The 16,557-nt window shown below is 42.5% G+C and overlaps 1 protein-coding gene across 1 annotated transcript in view; it reads right to left on the bottom strand.

Annotated features, from left to right (window-relative positions):
* The window catches only part of LOC112115974 (VWFA and cache domain-containing protein 1), a 194,665-nt gene extending 179,026 nt beyond the window's left edge, over positions 1–15,639 (bottom strand). The window contains exon 1 of the mRNA XM_026656018.2: positions 14,988–15,639. Within this exon, the coding sequence (XP_026511803.1) occupies positions 14,988–15,239 (252 nt within the window). The 5' untranslated portion in view covers positions 15,240–15,639. The remainder of the gene's footprint in view (positions 1–14,987) is intronic.
* Positions 15,640–16,557: the final 918 nt, after the last annotated feature.

The raw sequence follows: 16,557 nt of genomic DNA on the forward strand, positions 1-16,557 counted from the left end.
AGATTTAAAACACAGAGGATTCCCCTCTAGGCTCAGCTTCAAAGTTACAAAAAACGGGAATAAAACTCCCGCATAGGGAAAATTCACAATCTAAAACAAAAAATAATCTAACGCATTTCCTTGCCTTTACTTACAATTTCTATAATTTTAGACATACAATTTCAGGTATCTTTTCAGGAGATGGTTTACCTGCTTGGTCTCTCTCTCTGTCCAGAGAGGGAACAAAACAAAGACAGACAGAAACACACACACACCGATTTGAAAGTATCTTCTTTCCTTATTGGTCCTTTTGGTCAGGTGCCAACAAGGTTATTTGAGCTTCTTAACCTCTTACAGGCAAGTGATTCTGTACCTCTGGCCAGGAGGGATTTTATGTTACTGCATACATAAAGGTTGTTACCCTTCCCTTTATATTGATGACATGTAGTCAAAATTGTTTTTTTCTGTATCTCAGACACTTTGAGAGTTTTAAAATTCTCCTGATTTTGAAAAATACACCTGAATTTTGTTTCCTAAATCTCCATATAAGGATTTATCTGTCAAGCTGCAATCCAGGAATGGTTAATGTATCATTTCTAAATTTTATCATCTGATTACATACTTTTAGATGCTCTGTGATAATTACCCAGGCTTTTTCTTTACCTCTTAGCTAAAAGTTTGAACATTTATTCTCATTTTCCACCTTAATCCCCGTATAGTATTAAAATTTAAAAAGAAAATCAAGGCTTCTTAAAATAAACACTGAAATTCTGTGCATCTGGCTACAACAGACTTTCTAATTTTAAATATGCCAGACCAAAGACTTTGGCATTTATAGTAAAAACAGAAGCATAAACATTGCTGTATAATTTGTCAAGCTGAAAGTCCCCAGTGTTTATTCCGATGTCCCTGTCTGGACCAGAAAGTGTAATTTTCTCTGTAAGTTGTTTTTTTGAGGCTCAACTCCACCAATCCAGACTGGGGGAGTAATTCCCACATCAGACCTGACAGTCGTTGGGTAGTCAATAGCAAAAGGAATAAAAAAAGCAATTAAGGACTAGCACTGGAAACATCACATGGGATTCTGTGGCCAAAAGATATGTCCAAGGAGGCTCAATGATCTTCTATCTAGACCATAGTTTCATTAGTGTATATAGTGTATGAATACCCAATTTAAACTATTCCTTCCTGAGAGCCCTCTTCCCACTATTCCAAATAAGATGAAACTATCACATTGAACGGAACTCTAAATTTTAGAGGGACCTGTTATACTTTATCTAGAAGCAATAAGCTCAGGAGAAATGTCATACAAAACCCACAATTTATCTAAAAAATGCTGCTTTGGCATCTTTGGCGCATCATTCCAAGACTGACAGATTAAGCTCTGCTATAGGAGAGTGGAACCAGACCCAAGTCCTCAGAATATACAACCCTTTCAGCCTCCTAGGTTTAAGGAATTAATAGTCACAGCATCTGATCCACTGAGCCAGGGTGGTCTTTGATGCTTCCATCATCTCATCTTACAACTTTCACATGTCGGCGGGGGAGGGGGAGATCATCATAAGCCCCCCTCTTTTCCTCCAAGTAATATTTAGTTCTCCAAAATCAACAGACCACCACCAGAAACTGAGGCTCAGAGAGACTGACTTGCTCATGATCAGGCAGAGTCAAAGCCATTGACGGAGCCAAAAATTGACCCCAGATCAGCAGAGTCCCAGTCCAGCACATGAAACCTCTCCTGTTTCCAATAATCTACTGCTTCTTGTTGCATCACTAGGAAGACTTAGTATGTATCATACACTACAAGCCATGGTAGCTCACCTCCTGGTTTGGAGTGGAATTTTAGGAAGGAAGGAGCGATAACTCCTCTGTTAATCTCATCCTTTCAAAACTCAGGCGAGAGAGAGGGTCTGAAGATCGTGGTGAAATACATGAGTTCTTGGTGTTACAGACCAAGAAAGTGAAGAAATCCAAAATTAATCTAAGGAACACTGGATAAGATTCTGGAATCAAGCTTGATGACGCCATGCACAATATCATCACTCTCATCACCCTTGGTTAATCTCTATTTTCCAGAGAATTGTTTAACATCAAAAGGAGAGAAAACCTGTATCCTGGGCAAGGGAATTCAGAATGCATCTGTTACTGGAGCTCTCTGCTCATTGGACCTTTTACAGTAGGACACAAGTATCAGAGGGGTAGCCGTGTTAGTCTGAATCTGTAAAAAGCAACAGAGGGTCCTGTGGCACCTTTAAGACTAACAGAAGTATTGGGAGCATAAGCTTTCGTGGGTAAGAACCTCACTTCTTCAGATGCAAGACAAGGCAAGTGAGGTTCTTACCCACGAAAGCTTATGCTCCCAAAACTTCTGTTAGTCTTAAAGGTGCCACAGGACCCTCTGTTGCTTTTTAGTAGGACACAAGTTTAGGATATTGGTCATGAATGCCAACAATTTAATGGAGTTCTCTGTCACTCACCCCCCCCAAACACACATGCTACTGAGCAGATGGCATTCCCGAGGATGTGCTCACTCCCTGAGTGAACTGACCTGTGGCTGTGGTATGATGGGTTAAATCGACTGTTTTTGACATCAAACTATCTCACATACACTACCCGTTACACTGAATTTGCTGGAAGAACCAGCCTCCTTGGTATCTCACTTCACTGGAGAGCTATTCCCTTCCCTGAGAAGGGGAAGTAGGTGAGTGAAGGTGTCTGAGGCCTTTTGCTGTTATCACTGGACTGGCAAAGTAACTTTATAATTGTACATTACACAAAGTGATGGATTAATCCTCTTAGCACCTCTAAGAGGAAAATGACCCATGGCTGACAACAGCCATTTGCCACGCTCTCCATATTGGCCTAATCACCACCCAAATGGCGTTGAACACTATGATGACTATATTTGCCCTATCACCCAATCAATTTTCATCCCCAAATGACACCACATGTGAGGGGGGGAAAGCAGTAGTGATTAGACAATCAATGGTTGACATCCATCAAACCACCAGGTCATTTTCCTCATGTAAACAAAGCCCTGGAATAGGAGAGGTCAAGATTCTCCTGCTTGTGTGGGTGACTTTGAATCAAACCCAAGGTGCTCTTTGGCTTCCCATTCACTTTCATCTTCTGTTCCAGGTCTCCATCCTGGCAATAAAGCCCTCAATAGACTGGGGGTGAAGCTATCTCAAAGACGCCTCTCCTTTCATGACCCACAAATATAGCTGCACCCATTTTCAACAAATAAGCTATTGTAGCCTTACATGAACTTTTGGGGGTGGGACAATGATGGGTCATTTCTGAATGGAAGAGCCTCATATATAGAGTCAAATGAGCCCAAACTGTTTCTGATCTTGCTGAAAAGCTCATCGTTCCTTCACACAATAATGGAATCTGAAGAACAATTAAATGGGAGGGGAAAGGGCTCTAAGGAAATCCAAGTCTAAGCAGCAAAAGCCAATAATGGAAAGAGCAGGGCCCACTAGAGATTTACCTTTTGCAACTGTTTACTGCTATACTTACAGGGCGGGCACCCAACTCCACAATATCTAGACCCTAAAAATAAAAATAAAAAAGTCACAGATAGATGACTATGTGGATTGTGAAACAACAATTGTGATCACTGTCAGCCTAACACAACACCCAAAACCTAAGGGATACTATTAGACCTGGATGGCCTCATGTTATTGAATGAACCTGCTCCTACTCTTCTTTCTCCCACTATTCAATATGTAAAATTCTCTCTGCTTCCTCTGTCATCTTCCCTGGGGTTGGAAATGTTTCCAGCTTTGTCCCCAACAGGCTCCCACTCTAGTTAAGTTTCGGGATTTTGTGCCTCTCCCCTCAGACTTTTTTTGTTCCATATTACTTCTGAGGTAATGGATCAGGAGCAAGTACTTCTAATGCTTCACTTACTGGAGATAGAGAGAGAACAGGGAAGCTGAACTGAAGATAAATGGATCATGAAAGCACCAGAATTATTTGGCATGTTTGTGGCACTGTTTACTGTCATATCATGAGGTTGGCCTATATTCCACCAATCAATATTGAATCTGAAGGTTCAGAAACAGGAAATCTTTCCTCTCCCCCCCCCCACCCCCCCAAAAAAAAAAAAAAGTTGGCGTGTGTCTATTTCAATCTTGTGGAAGTTGTGCCAAGACTTCTGTCTATCCAAGCAAAGCTTGAAAGTGAACCAAGGTTGGAACATATACTCTTCCAGATGGTGCTTGGAAGATAAGCTGGCATACAGAACCTAATGTAATTTTATAGAGAAAATTCACAAATAACAGCTGCAGAGGACAGTGGCCACTTCACCCACCTAAGCAAGGAAACATACATGAAAAAAATTAACCTGGACACAAAGCAAGTAAGGCAATGTTGATCAAATGGATGACTGCAGCTAGGATTTGTTTAAAAACCATATACGAAGACCAGCTCCATTTATCCTCCAGATTTGCTGGGGACAAAATGCAGGTATAATAGTGAAATTTGCCAAGTTCTCAGAGAAGCCCTTTAGATTCTGGATATTGGGGACTAATATGACAGGGCAGGGGTGCTGTTTTGAATAGTACTCAAATATGCTCCAGAAATGCAGTACGGTACAAGGGAAGACATGCAGTAACCTTACCAGAGGAAAAGGAGGAAGAAGCACTGCTGAAGATTTCCAGCCTCTGCAAACCTCTTCTAGAACTTCCCAATGTGTCTATTTTAAAGCCTTTTCCACTGGCCTAATTCCCATCTGTGGTGATCATATAGCTAGCCAGAAATTTCTTCTAGGTCTTAGGGGTATATGAAAAAGATGGGGGGGCAGGGGAGAAAGCATAAAAAGACCTAGTTATAGTGCCCTATAAAGTGCTGGTTGACATACAATTGTGGCTTCTCTCAAGAGGCATTATGGTTTCTGTTTTCTAACTAGTAGAGTGGTTGCAGCTTCTAATGTCATGGCCAAAGGCAAAGTGAAGACTGGGCATTCAAAGAAAGAAGCAAGTTCTACTGGAAACAAAGACTTATGAGCTACTTCTGCTTAAGAGCTGTGAAGCAGGAAAACCCATCAGTATGAATTGGGGATAGCAGTCTTATTGCCAGCTGTTTGTAGCTGTGCAAATATACTTGCAAATACACTCTTAAAATCTTCTGCAGTCAGCCTATAACTGGTAGTAGTGAAAAGTGATTTGATTAAGCCTTGCCTCATACTGTGCATTAACCACTGCTGAGTTGTATCATTCATAATCATGTTCCAAGAGTCAACTTGAATTTCTTCTGCCAAACAATATGTAGTCTTAGTGGCAATGCTGGATTCTGTGGGCCATAGAAGAGGCCATGAAAAATTGACACCCCAAGTCCCTAGACCAAGAGACCTCAGAAGCAGTGTTGAGGAAAATGAGGGATGGACTTGGATTCCCAACATGGAGGTGAGTAGAGGGAGAGATAACCTTCTCACTATACAAACACCTCCTGCTAACTGGTTACCAAGTTCCTGATCCTAATTCACATAAGGACAGCGTAGCGTAGGGCTGCTTAGAAGTTTTTCATCAGATCTGTTTTTTGATAGAATATTGGATTTTTTACACAACTAACTTTTTCACAAATGGTGTCTGCTTTCCATGGAAAATTTCCCCCCTCCTCTGGCCCACCCCCCCCCCAAAAAAACCACCAAAAAAACCCCCAAAAGTTTCCAAAAAAAAACCCAAACAAGAAACTAAGTGTTTCTGTTTGGCTATCATGCTGCAATGACTCATGGGAGTTGTATTCAGTTGCAATATGCCTCCATTCTCCACACTGGGTGGGACTCCCCGGGCAGATTACATCTCCCATGGTGCACCAACCAGTTCTGGATAAGTATCACCTTGTTTTTACTAATGAACTTTATTAAGCTTTGTTTTCAATGTAAGGCCTAGCATTACATTGTTCTATCAAACTTTTTATTAACAGTTTCACTGTTGAACAATACGGAATAGCGCTACAACAAATTACAGGGAAGTTAAGATTACTAAAGGCTAGTTTCATAAAGAAACAGGTGCCGCAACACTGAGTGTCACCACGCCTAACTTTTAGGCATCTAAAAAAAAAAAAAAAAAATCAATGGGATTCATACCTAGGATTCCTGTACAGTGAATGGGGAGAAGCATCTCACTATGAGATTCACAAAAATCAGCAACGCTAAGTGGCTCCTCGCCTAAGCTAGCCAACAGGAAATGCAGAGGAGAGGGGTATGTCCTAAGCCCCTCCCCTCTCCAAGAGTTAGGCACCTAAGTCCAGGATGCAAAGAGGTGCTTCCCTCTGCTCAGGTGCAAACCCGATCTTGGTGTTAGAAGCCCATATGTTTTTTTTCAAGAAGCGAGGGTGGAGGACATCAGACCTCCCTCGTAACTTTAAACCCAGTGGTTGGGGGGGGGACACCAATGGCTCAAGTCCCCCTCCACATGAGGGGGAGAAGGGACTTGAACAGGGTCCTGCCACCTCTCAGGCGAGTGCCCGAGTCATGGACCATTCTGATGTAGGACGTGCTCAGTCTCTCCTCCTGAAGCTGTTCCACAGTGGATAAATAATTGAAAATGTCATTGAAACAAGGGGACTGGATCCTGGGTCTCAACCCTCAAGTGACTGCTCTATACACCACACTACAGAGTCATTCTCACGCTTGCTCTCCCTCTCTCTGGCCCACTGATTCCTTTATTATTTATTCACAGTGGAATAGCTTCAACAGGAGAGAAACCCCACATCAAAACATTTTAAAAACTAGTGGCTAGTGCACACATCTGAGAGGTGGCAGATCCCTGTTCACCTGATGAGAAGGGACTTGAACGGGGAGTCTCCTACATCCCAGGTGAGTAACCTAACCACTGGGCTAAAAGTTATAAGGGAGGCACTCCTCCTGTTCCACCGGCCGTTTTGCGTAAACTCCTCTATAGGGGCCCAATCCGGTAAGCAACCGTGGCACAAGCCTACCAGATTGGCACGGCAGGCAGGTTAGGCCAAGGAACGTACCCCCACTTGTACATCGCACTGAGGCTTTGGATCTGGATGGCTGGCACAGAGCTGCAGTGTGTACATTCTGAGACAGAAATGTAGGCACAGAGGGAACTTTTACAGGAAAAACCCGAATGAGTTTAGGCACCTATGGGGTTTGGCTGCAGGTGAGCAGGGTTTTTGTGATTCCCAGCAAGGCCTGATTCTGGAATTTAGGCCCTCAAGTGGCAGTTTGGCACCTAAGTCCTTTTGTGGCTCTAGCCCTAAGTGTTTTCCTTTGCAAGTCCTTCCATAACTGCATAATAGTAATAAAAAAATCATATTAAGCACTGGAACTGTGTAATACATCAGAAGATAGAACAGCCATTAGTTGATACCCACAGGGTAGAATTTTTGAGACATCAAAAGAAGGTATTTAAGGCTAAGTTTTTAATTGTATTATTTATTATGTTCAGAAAGACACATAAAAAGAGGCAAAATATTTTACTTTAAAGATATAGCTATTTATTATATAGCTCTGACCCTATGCTCATTGAAATCAATGGCAAAGTTCCCCTTAACTTTAAGGGGTGCAGAATCCATGTGTGTGAAAGCGAACTGGTGTGTTATGCACAAGAAGCATACAAACACATAACATCCTACATTATTATTATTATTATGTTATTACATTATTTCTCTGCATGGAACACTTTGATACTGTTTAAACTCAGATTATTTTTTAAATTATGTTGATACCAAACATTTCTTTTGTCCCCAAATGCACTTTAACTGACAGTTTACATTTTGTAGTTATTCCTTCCTATTCTGAATCTCTCATAAATTGCAAATTTATTTTTTAAATTGACATGTAAAATATAAATGTTAATTTCTTTGCTACCAGTGCCAAGGTCAGGTTGATGGAACCACTGCAAGTACTTTGTTATATTGTAGGGATCATTAGGCTTTTGCCATTTCTGCTTTGCTGAATTAAGCTAAGAAAAAGAATTGGCTAACATATACTGTACTTACTTTGTGTGTTTCCTTAACATATGTCTTATCAGCCCTGCCACAGCTGAGAGATTTCAAATTGCTTTATGACATACTTGGATTTCCTCCCGTTAATAATTCCCCCTTTCTCCCTCCCATGACTGGCAGGGCTCTTCAACACAGCAGTAAAGTGGGACAGCTAATTATCTAGCAATCCACCTTGCTGCATCACATTTGGCAACTTTTATCTGCACAGGACAGCTGCGTTCTCTGTGTTTGAAGTGAAATGTCAGTCTCCACTAATGCAACAAGACTTACATCACTAATGATGTCTCGACACTTTGAAGAAACAACTCAAAGCCTAATTAAAAATTCAGATTCATTCTCCTAAGCTTAACTATTTTAACTGCCCTTCCACCAGGACCTCACTATATCTTTTTGAAATGTTTCATGCAAAAAAGTCCAAGTGGAATAGAATGAAAAACTGCTGCAGTCTTGGGCTTTCACAGAGCCTTTAGAAAGATTGTTATGATTGGATGCAAACCAAGACGTAATCATGTAGAACAGATGAGATTTTACTCCACTGGCTTCCACTCCATAATTACTATAATGTATACTATTGAATACTTAGAAAAAACAGTAGTTCATAAACTATTTATCAGCATGTACTTTTTAATTTTTATTTTGTTCAGTCTCTCAAATGGCTTTCAAGCACAATAAACCACAACCGGAAGCCAACAGAAAAAAAAATACATAAAAGTAGATTGATGGTTTACAGATTTTCCCATGGCACTAATCACCCTAGTATCTGAGCACCTTACAAAATAAAACCATTAATGTCTGTAACACCTGTGAGAGGTAGAGAAATATTGTTATGCCCATTTTAAAGATGGGAAACAGAGGCACAGATTTGCCCAAGGTCACTCAGGAAGTTTATGGTTGAGCCAGAAACAGCACCTAGATCTAAGTTCTGAGTCCAATGTGTTATCTACAACACCAACCTTGGATACCTGTCTCTTTTGTGAAGTTTGCTTTTGAGATTTATGGATGAAAAGTGCTAATTCTGGTTACCGGAATTATTAGTTTATTACAACTCTAAAAACAGCATCAGACTACAAACAGTGGTTATGTAATCTTCAAAATAAAGGTGACATTATATCCTCCCACACACAATCAAAAACTGACAGCATTCCACTTGTGTGTGTCAACCTGGCCTGTGTCCCACCCTGCTTTTACTGAAAAGCATTATATGGCTAAACATGCTACTAGTATAATAGTTTCCCAATCAAGCTGGAGGAGCCTATATACCATAGGTTTTTCTATTGTGCCCGTTACTACAGCATCTGAGCAAGTATTAACAGTGTTAATCAGAAACCAGAGCTCTGTAATTTAAAAGATAGAAAAACGTAGTTGTTTTTGTCATTAGGAGTAGTCGACTGCCATTTTAGCAGTCAGGAAGGCATTTTTTTGCAACTGTGCTCCCATGTTTGGAGATGGTGGGCGGGGAAGAGAAAGGAAGAATTGTACTCTTCTAGCACAATAAGCATAAAGGATTGGGATGAGAAAGTTGTCAAAATATTCTAGATCCTAAGGGCATATTGCTTGCTTCTGGGCCTACATGGCTTTGAAGTTATGTACATACTCAAAATTACAATAGATTTTCCTCTACCAAGCATTCACTAATCCTCTAAACACCCTGTGAGGTAGGTATTATATCTCTATTTTATAGTCAAGGAGTCTGAGTTAGAATGAATTACAATATTGACTTTTTCAATGGCATTGGGTAATTCAGGTCACGGGTCCTGTGCCCGTTGAAAAATGGTCAAAATTTTCAGAAGAATTGTGTCCTGTTTTTCCAGTCAAAATTTCTGAAGTTTTCCAACCAGCAATCTACACTACAATGACAATGGAAGCAGGGAAACCAATCTGGGATTAGCCAAGTAACAGAACATAGTTAAGGGCCAGTGTTCTCAGTTCGAACTGGGTCAGGGCACAATCTCCAGTTTGGTTGTAATTTTAATGTAAAAGGGCCTGTAGTTTTTTAATGACTGCCAAGTGCCAACTGAACAGACAACTCAGGAGAATATACAAAATTTGCCCACTAACCTGTTCATTCAGCAAAGTACCATCTTTTGTGGCTTGTGACATTAAGATAGTGTCCATTAAATGTATGGTCTACCAAATGATGCAAAGTAATATGTCCGCATTTTAAAATCACTTGGAGCACACACACAACTTAAATTGCCAGTTTAAGCATCAGGTGTTTTCAGAATACCCATCATTGCTAAAACATATTGTAATTGCTGCTCTACACCCACCTCCCCAATAGCACCAGCCATATGAAAGAAGAAGAATTGCCAAAACAAAATTTCACAGTAAAATCAGAGGGATTTTGTCAACTTGAAGTCTAGCTACTGGTTTGGGGAGCAGTAGGTGAGTAAGTAAATTGTAATTTCAGGTACTATGCTTCCCCCAGAATCCCACTGTGAGTTTACAGTCACATTTCTTTGAAAAAGTTTTTCCTCTCCCTGGGCAAGCAACAGGGGAAACAGACTACACAGGTGAAACAATTTACAAAAGGTTAAATGTTGCCCCTCCTTTGTAAAGCACTTTGAGATCAACCAATGGACAGGGCTATAGAAGAGCTAGATATTACTACATCAACAGAGAATTAGCCCAGAGTGCTGTCAAAGGCATACGGTAAACATATTTCTACATAATACTTGTGATACAATATTCCACAAAGTATATTTGTAATGGGGGCACATATTTATTCAATAATAAATGTAAAACCGCTGTCCCACCTGCCCACGGAATGCTGCTCCTCACACAAGAAATCACACAGCCATGTTATCTTTTCTTACAAGTATCTTTATTTGCAATATTGTTTATGGTATATTCTATACATTCAAAGGCTAATTTGAAAGCAACACACTTACAGCGATAGACCTTTGTTTAAAGACATAAAACTTGGTAAAAAAAAAAATCAGCTTCTGCACTGATGCCTGTCAGCTAACCGTCTACAAACAAGATACAGTTGTACTAGTGCCAAGACAACTGTCAGAATGATGCTGTCGCAACAACTCTCTATCATCCTTACTATCCATGCAGAATCAGTATTATTCTTCCTATGCACAGATGCACGCATCCCGTTCATTCCAATAGGATTTTGTTGCTTTTAGAAAATAAACTATAAAGGGTAAATGTTATATAACAGGATTTCAACACGAGTCCATAAAAACAATGAGTCTTCCTATCAATATTTGACATACATTTTCTTCATATTAGTGCTGTAATAACTGTATTAAGAGGAAGTAGATATAGCATCAAGGAGACAGATTTTGTTTATAATACTAGCCATGTCGCCAACCTTTTGACTTTTATATATACCCTCCCCTTTCATGGGCTTCTAAGGCTCAGTGCTCTCCTGGTTCCTCTCTTACCTCTCCAGATGCTCCTTTAACGTTTCTTCTGGAGGTTTCACCTCATCCTCCCTCCTTTTCTCTTTTGGTGGTCCCACCTTCAGTTTTCTCCTCTTCTGACTTTCCCAGATTCACATACACCAAATCAACCTCTCGCCTTCAGTCTATTTACGGATTTCCACCTGCCTCTCTGATACTGCAGCCTGACATTCATTGGATATTTCATTGCCACCTCAGACTCGATGCAGCCACTAAACTTATTGTTCCTTCAAAGGCCTCTTGCTCTCTACCTCCCAACTCCATCCTTCCCATCACCAAAGCTCATAACCTTGGCGTCACCACCGACGCCTCTCGCACTCTCTCCTTTCTTCACATTCAGGTTCTTGTCAAATCCTGCCATTTCTTTTTCTATGTACACTCACTCTCTCAAAAAATAAAAATCCATCCCTCTCTCTCTCCATCCCACCTGGCCACAAACTACACCTAGCCTATTTATTTCATGCCTTAAGCATTGCAACCTTTAGCTCCTCTCAACTCCAGTCTACGCTGAACGCTGCTGCCCAAAATCCTATCTAGGTGTCTACACTAGTTTCCCCTCTTTACTTTCCTGGCTCTCCACAACTCGTCCCTCATCTCCTCCTACATTCCCTATCACTCTCTTTACTCTGCCCAAGCATTAATCCTAGCCATTTCCTTTGTCTCCTTAACTCACTCCTGCTTTTGGGCCTTCTTCCATGTCACCCTCTATGCTTAGAGCAACCTCCCAATTAAGATACACAAAGCTCCCTCACTCTTTTTCCAAAACCCCATAAGAACGGCCATACTGAGTCAGACCAACAGTCCATCTAATCCAGTATCCTGTCTTCTGACAGTGGCCAGTGCCAGATGCTTCAGAGAGAGTGAAGAGAAGAAGGCAATTATCAAGTGATCTATCCCCATCATGCAGTCCCAGCTTCTGGCAATCAGAGATGTAGGGGCATCCAGAGCATGGGGTTACTTCCCTGACCATCTTGGTTAAACCTCATTTGTTCCTGAACGCCTTCCAGTTATAAGGACCACCTGATCGCATTGTTATACTATATAGTGCAATACAGAACAATCTTTTGCCCACAGAGTGACAGCTGTTTAGAACATGGAACACGTTGACTGGCACAGCTCTCCTGCCATATAGCCCACTAACAGCACTACGTAAATACCAAAGATAATAATTCTGTATTAATTGCATGCAGCCCTTTTTGAGGACTAACTGCTTAAATTTAAAGAGTTGAAATGTTATAAAGATTTTTGTTCAACTGTAGGAAGAGATCATCAGAGAAGCTTCTAAAATCATGAGAAGTTTGTTTTCAACCAGTTTTTAATCTGAAACAGCTGTAGAAATGTACGGAGGAAGTGGGGAACGTTCAAATTAGCTTGATGGGACTTAAAACGGCCAAAATATTTTAAAGAATCTAGGGCTCATCCTGTGAACTATTGGCTTCACTGTATTAATTGCTTTTGGCCTCACACGATTCAAGTAACAATAAATGCATAGCATTTAGTGTTGTTATTTTGCATACCTATACACCGGCATCAAGCCTGCTTCCTAAGCCAACAGCCATGACCAGCTACAATTCTTGTGGAGGAACCTGGTTCATTTTATGCCTACCTACAACACGATGTGTCGTCGTTATGGAAGATAATTTTGAGCATATATGTTTTATGTGAGCTGCCTTTAAAAAAGAAAACCTAAAAACAAACCAAAGAAGACACGTGTTGAAGCTGCTAGCACTTGTCAAGAAGGTTGTAGGGTTTTTTTGCACTGGAGAAATAAGTTGAGAAATATGATCATACTCATTTAATTTCCATTAACCAGAAGCTCCACCATTTATATATATAATTTTCAGGGGGTAAATATGCCTGTAGCTCTCTAGACAGAAAAAGTGACTTCCTTAATGTTCTCTGTATTAATAATTTACTTCTATCTACCTTGTTAAGTGAAGTCATTTACATACATGTCTGATCATAAAGGACAAGGCAGCAGCTTGGTATTTTCCTGGACAAAGCCCCAGCCCTAGGAGGCCAGCCAACACAATGATGTTTCAAAGGTGGTAAAATGAAGCCAGTTTGGAGAAGATAAAGGGCCATTTGGGGAGGGACCCCTGCTGACCGCATAAAAGTGTCACCTCAATTTGTGAGGCTTTTAAAACTGCGTTTGGTATTGCCCATACCTTGGATTGCAATGCATCTGGGATCTGATTTCACTTTTTGTGTGTGTGCATGTTGTAGTTGATTGTTGTAACGTAGCTATTAGCATCCTATGCATTTCCAGCCAGTGATTACAGAAATCACAGTAGTTTTACTATCATTAATATGCAACCACAAAGGCAAGGACACAAATAATTCCTAATCACCTCTCTCCTCCTTGAACTGAAAGAAATTACAATGTCAAGAAATGAGATGCAGGAAGATAATAAATTTGTCAAATTGCATATTCCCTTCAGAAAGAATGGTCTCCCTATCCCATCATCTCTGTGTGTAAATTCCACATATATAAAAAAAAACCTGTCCTTCCATGAAGGAACATTTTTTGATTTATTGACATCAGAAAGAAAGATATTCAGAGATGAAAAAACTAAAATTGTATATGGACCTGAAGGACCTTGGTCAAAACAAGTTAGTACTTAAATTCAACTTTAAATATTGCTATACTTAAAGAAGTCTAAAAATATCCACCTTCAATTACAGCTTGTATTATAAATAAACCTAAAGTTTACAATTCAAAACCTCTTTTTGAATCTTGTGAAATCAAAGTACTAGTACTCTTAATTTAAGAGCTCAGAATATATATATATATACACACACACACACTGTTGGTCAGTTTTCAGGAATTGTATATAGTCATGAATATAAACAAAAAACAGAAAAATTGCAAGGAGGAAGTGCTTCTTGAGTTTTAAAACAATAATCAAATCCACCTAAAGATTTATCTAGGATCAAGCTGTCCTCTGCCTCACAAAGGGTACAGGTCCCTGAAACTGAAGAGACAAAAGTATGCAAAATAGCCAGTTTCAAGACCCTCATAAAATACAAAGTATCCCTGCCCCACGAGGCAAGAGCCTCGAACAGGGGAGTCATGTTTCAAGATTTTACAACGATGCACTAAACCACAACGATCCAGGGGATTATTGATCAGCAAATGGCACCAAAAAACAACCCCTACTGACCGGGGGCGGGAGGGTCTCTGTGTGTCAGGCAAAGCTGCATGGTGGGGGAAACTGTGGCCACCAAGAGCTAGCGTCCCCTCGCCGGGCTTGGGGGAGTGACTCCACAGCCACAGGGCTCTCACCGGCTCCCTGCAAATCGGGGCAGAAGTGAGGGGCTCGCGGTGGAGAAAGGCGACCGGGGGTTGGGGGGGGGGAACAAACGGGAGGGAAGTTTGCAAAGAAAAAAAATGGAAAGAACAAACAGGAATGAAGCAGAGGAGCGAGAGGAAGAGGGAACGAAAAGTGGGAGAAGAGGAGCCAGATAGAAGAAAGAAAACCAGGCAGAAAGGATGAAGGGAGAGAGGAGCAGAGGCAGGAGAGAGCGAGCGAGCGCACACTGGGGAAGAGAACGGGGGGCAGTGAAGAGAAACGGGCAAGGGGAAGAGGAGGCGTGGAGCGGGAACAGTACCTGCATAGTGACGACCCCCAGCTCCTCTGTGGCAAGTTTCTTCATCTGAGTTGCTAAAACTTGCGCTTCATCCAAGATGGAAAACTCCGTCTCGGCCGCGCTGAGCCTCCAGAGAAGCGCCATGTAAACCAGCCAGAGGGGCCGCTGGAAAGCGCTGCCCCGACTCCAGCGGGAGAGGAAGCGGGGGTTCCGGCTGCCGGAGGAGCAGCGAGCCGGCCAGGCGGCCTCCTCCCGACCTGCCCCCCTCGCCATGCTGCCGCGGGCGCTTTGGAGAGACCCGCTGGGGGTGGAGGGGGACCCTCCCTCCCCGGACCGCAGCGCGCGGCCCCCCTGGAGCAAACTTTCCCGAGCGCCTCCCAAACTTCTGGGCAGCCCCTCCCTGGGCTGGAGAGGTCCCACTAGGGCTCGGGCGCGGGGCTCGGGGGCGCGGCGGCGGCCCACCCGTCCATGCAGGGGGCGCTGGGGACGAGGAAGCCTGCCCCTGACGCTCCTCCCCGCAGGGCCAGCCACACCAAGCGGCGCCCGCGGCGCGCACCTAGCCCGCCCGCCTGCGCTCCAGCTCCGGGCGCACTGAGCCAGCTTCGGGATCGGCTCCGCTTCGCTACCGACTGAAAACAGCCGTGGCTGCGGAGAGAGGCAAACTGCGGAGCAGGAGGAGGAGCAGCCGGGCCGGGATCGGAGTCACCAAGGGGGAAAGGGAGGTGTCTGGTGCCACCAAGCTGCGTGCAGGCTCGGTGCACGCCTCAGTGGTGTGGTTGAAAAGGGGGGAGGGTAGTGGGGAGCCAAGGGGGCTTACAGACCCCTTCGGAGGCCTTCGACCCTTCTGCAACTTCCCAGCCAGGATTTGCCTCTTCTCTGCGGGTCTGGAGCCTGCATTGTTGTTCGCTAAACCTACACCAGGCCCACCATATTTACCTGGCTGCGACCCCAAGGGATCTCACATTTACAGCCAGGCTGCCTTTTCCGAAGGGTCAAAACTGACGGTGGCCATGACAACCTTTCGGCAAAAGCTTTCCTAGCTTTATGACAAACTTGCTGGGGCAAGACATTGTGTAGCTCAGGTCCCCTGTCTGAAAACAGAAATCATAATAAATGTTATTTTGACAGGTCATTTTGAGTCATTAATGTTTGTAAAGGGCATTGAGATTCGCATGGAAGATGCTACAGAAGAACAAAATATTGTTCCTATCATTAATGGTATAGGTTTGACCTGTGAAACTCTCTCTCTTTCTAGGTGTGGACGAGTTTCACTATACTTTCTGTATACAAAACGGGGTTTGGGACAGATAATCTTCTAGGAAAATTAGGTTTCTATGTACGGACTGCAAGCAGCAGTACAGGGGGGAAAACAAATTCAAAACATTCATGTCACGTAATAGAGAATGAAGTACGGGCTCTCGGCAGCAGCACCGGAAAGTATGCTGTTTGTTTAATATTCTATGAGCATATTCTTAAACTATCACCACACGTCTTAAAATTTCAGTGCGCAAGTATGTGTGACTCCGTCTCTTCTTGAAGCCCTGAGCAATAGAACACCCATTCCAATGTGGCACAGCATAACGCAGACTGG

The sequence above is a fragment of the Terrapene carolina genome, unplaced genomic scaffold, assembly GCF_002925995.2.
Source record: "Terrapene carolina triunguis isolate 2854851 unplaced genomic scaffold, T_m_triunguis-2.0 Scaffold211, whole genome shotgun sequence".
NCBI classification, from domain to species: domain Eukaryota; kingdom Metazoa; phylum Chordata; order Testudines; family Emydidae; genus Terrapene; species Terrapene triunguis.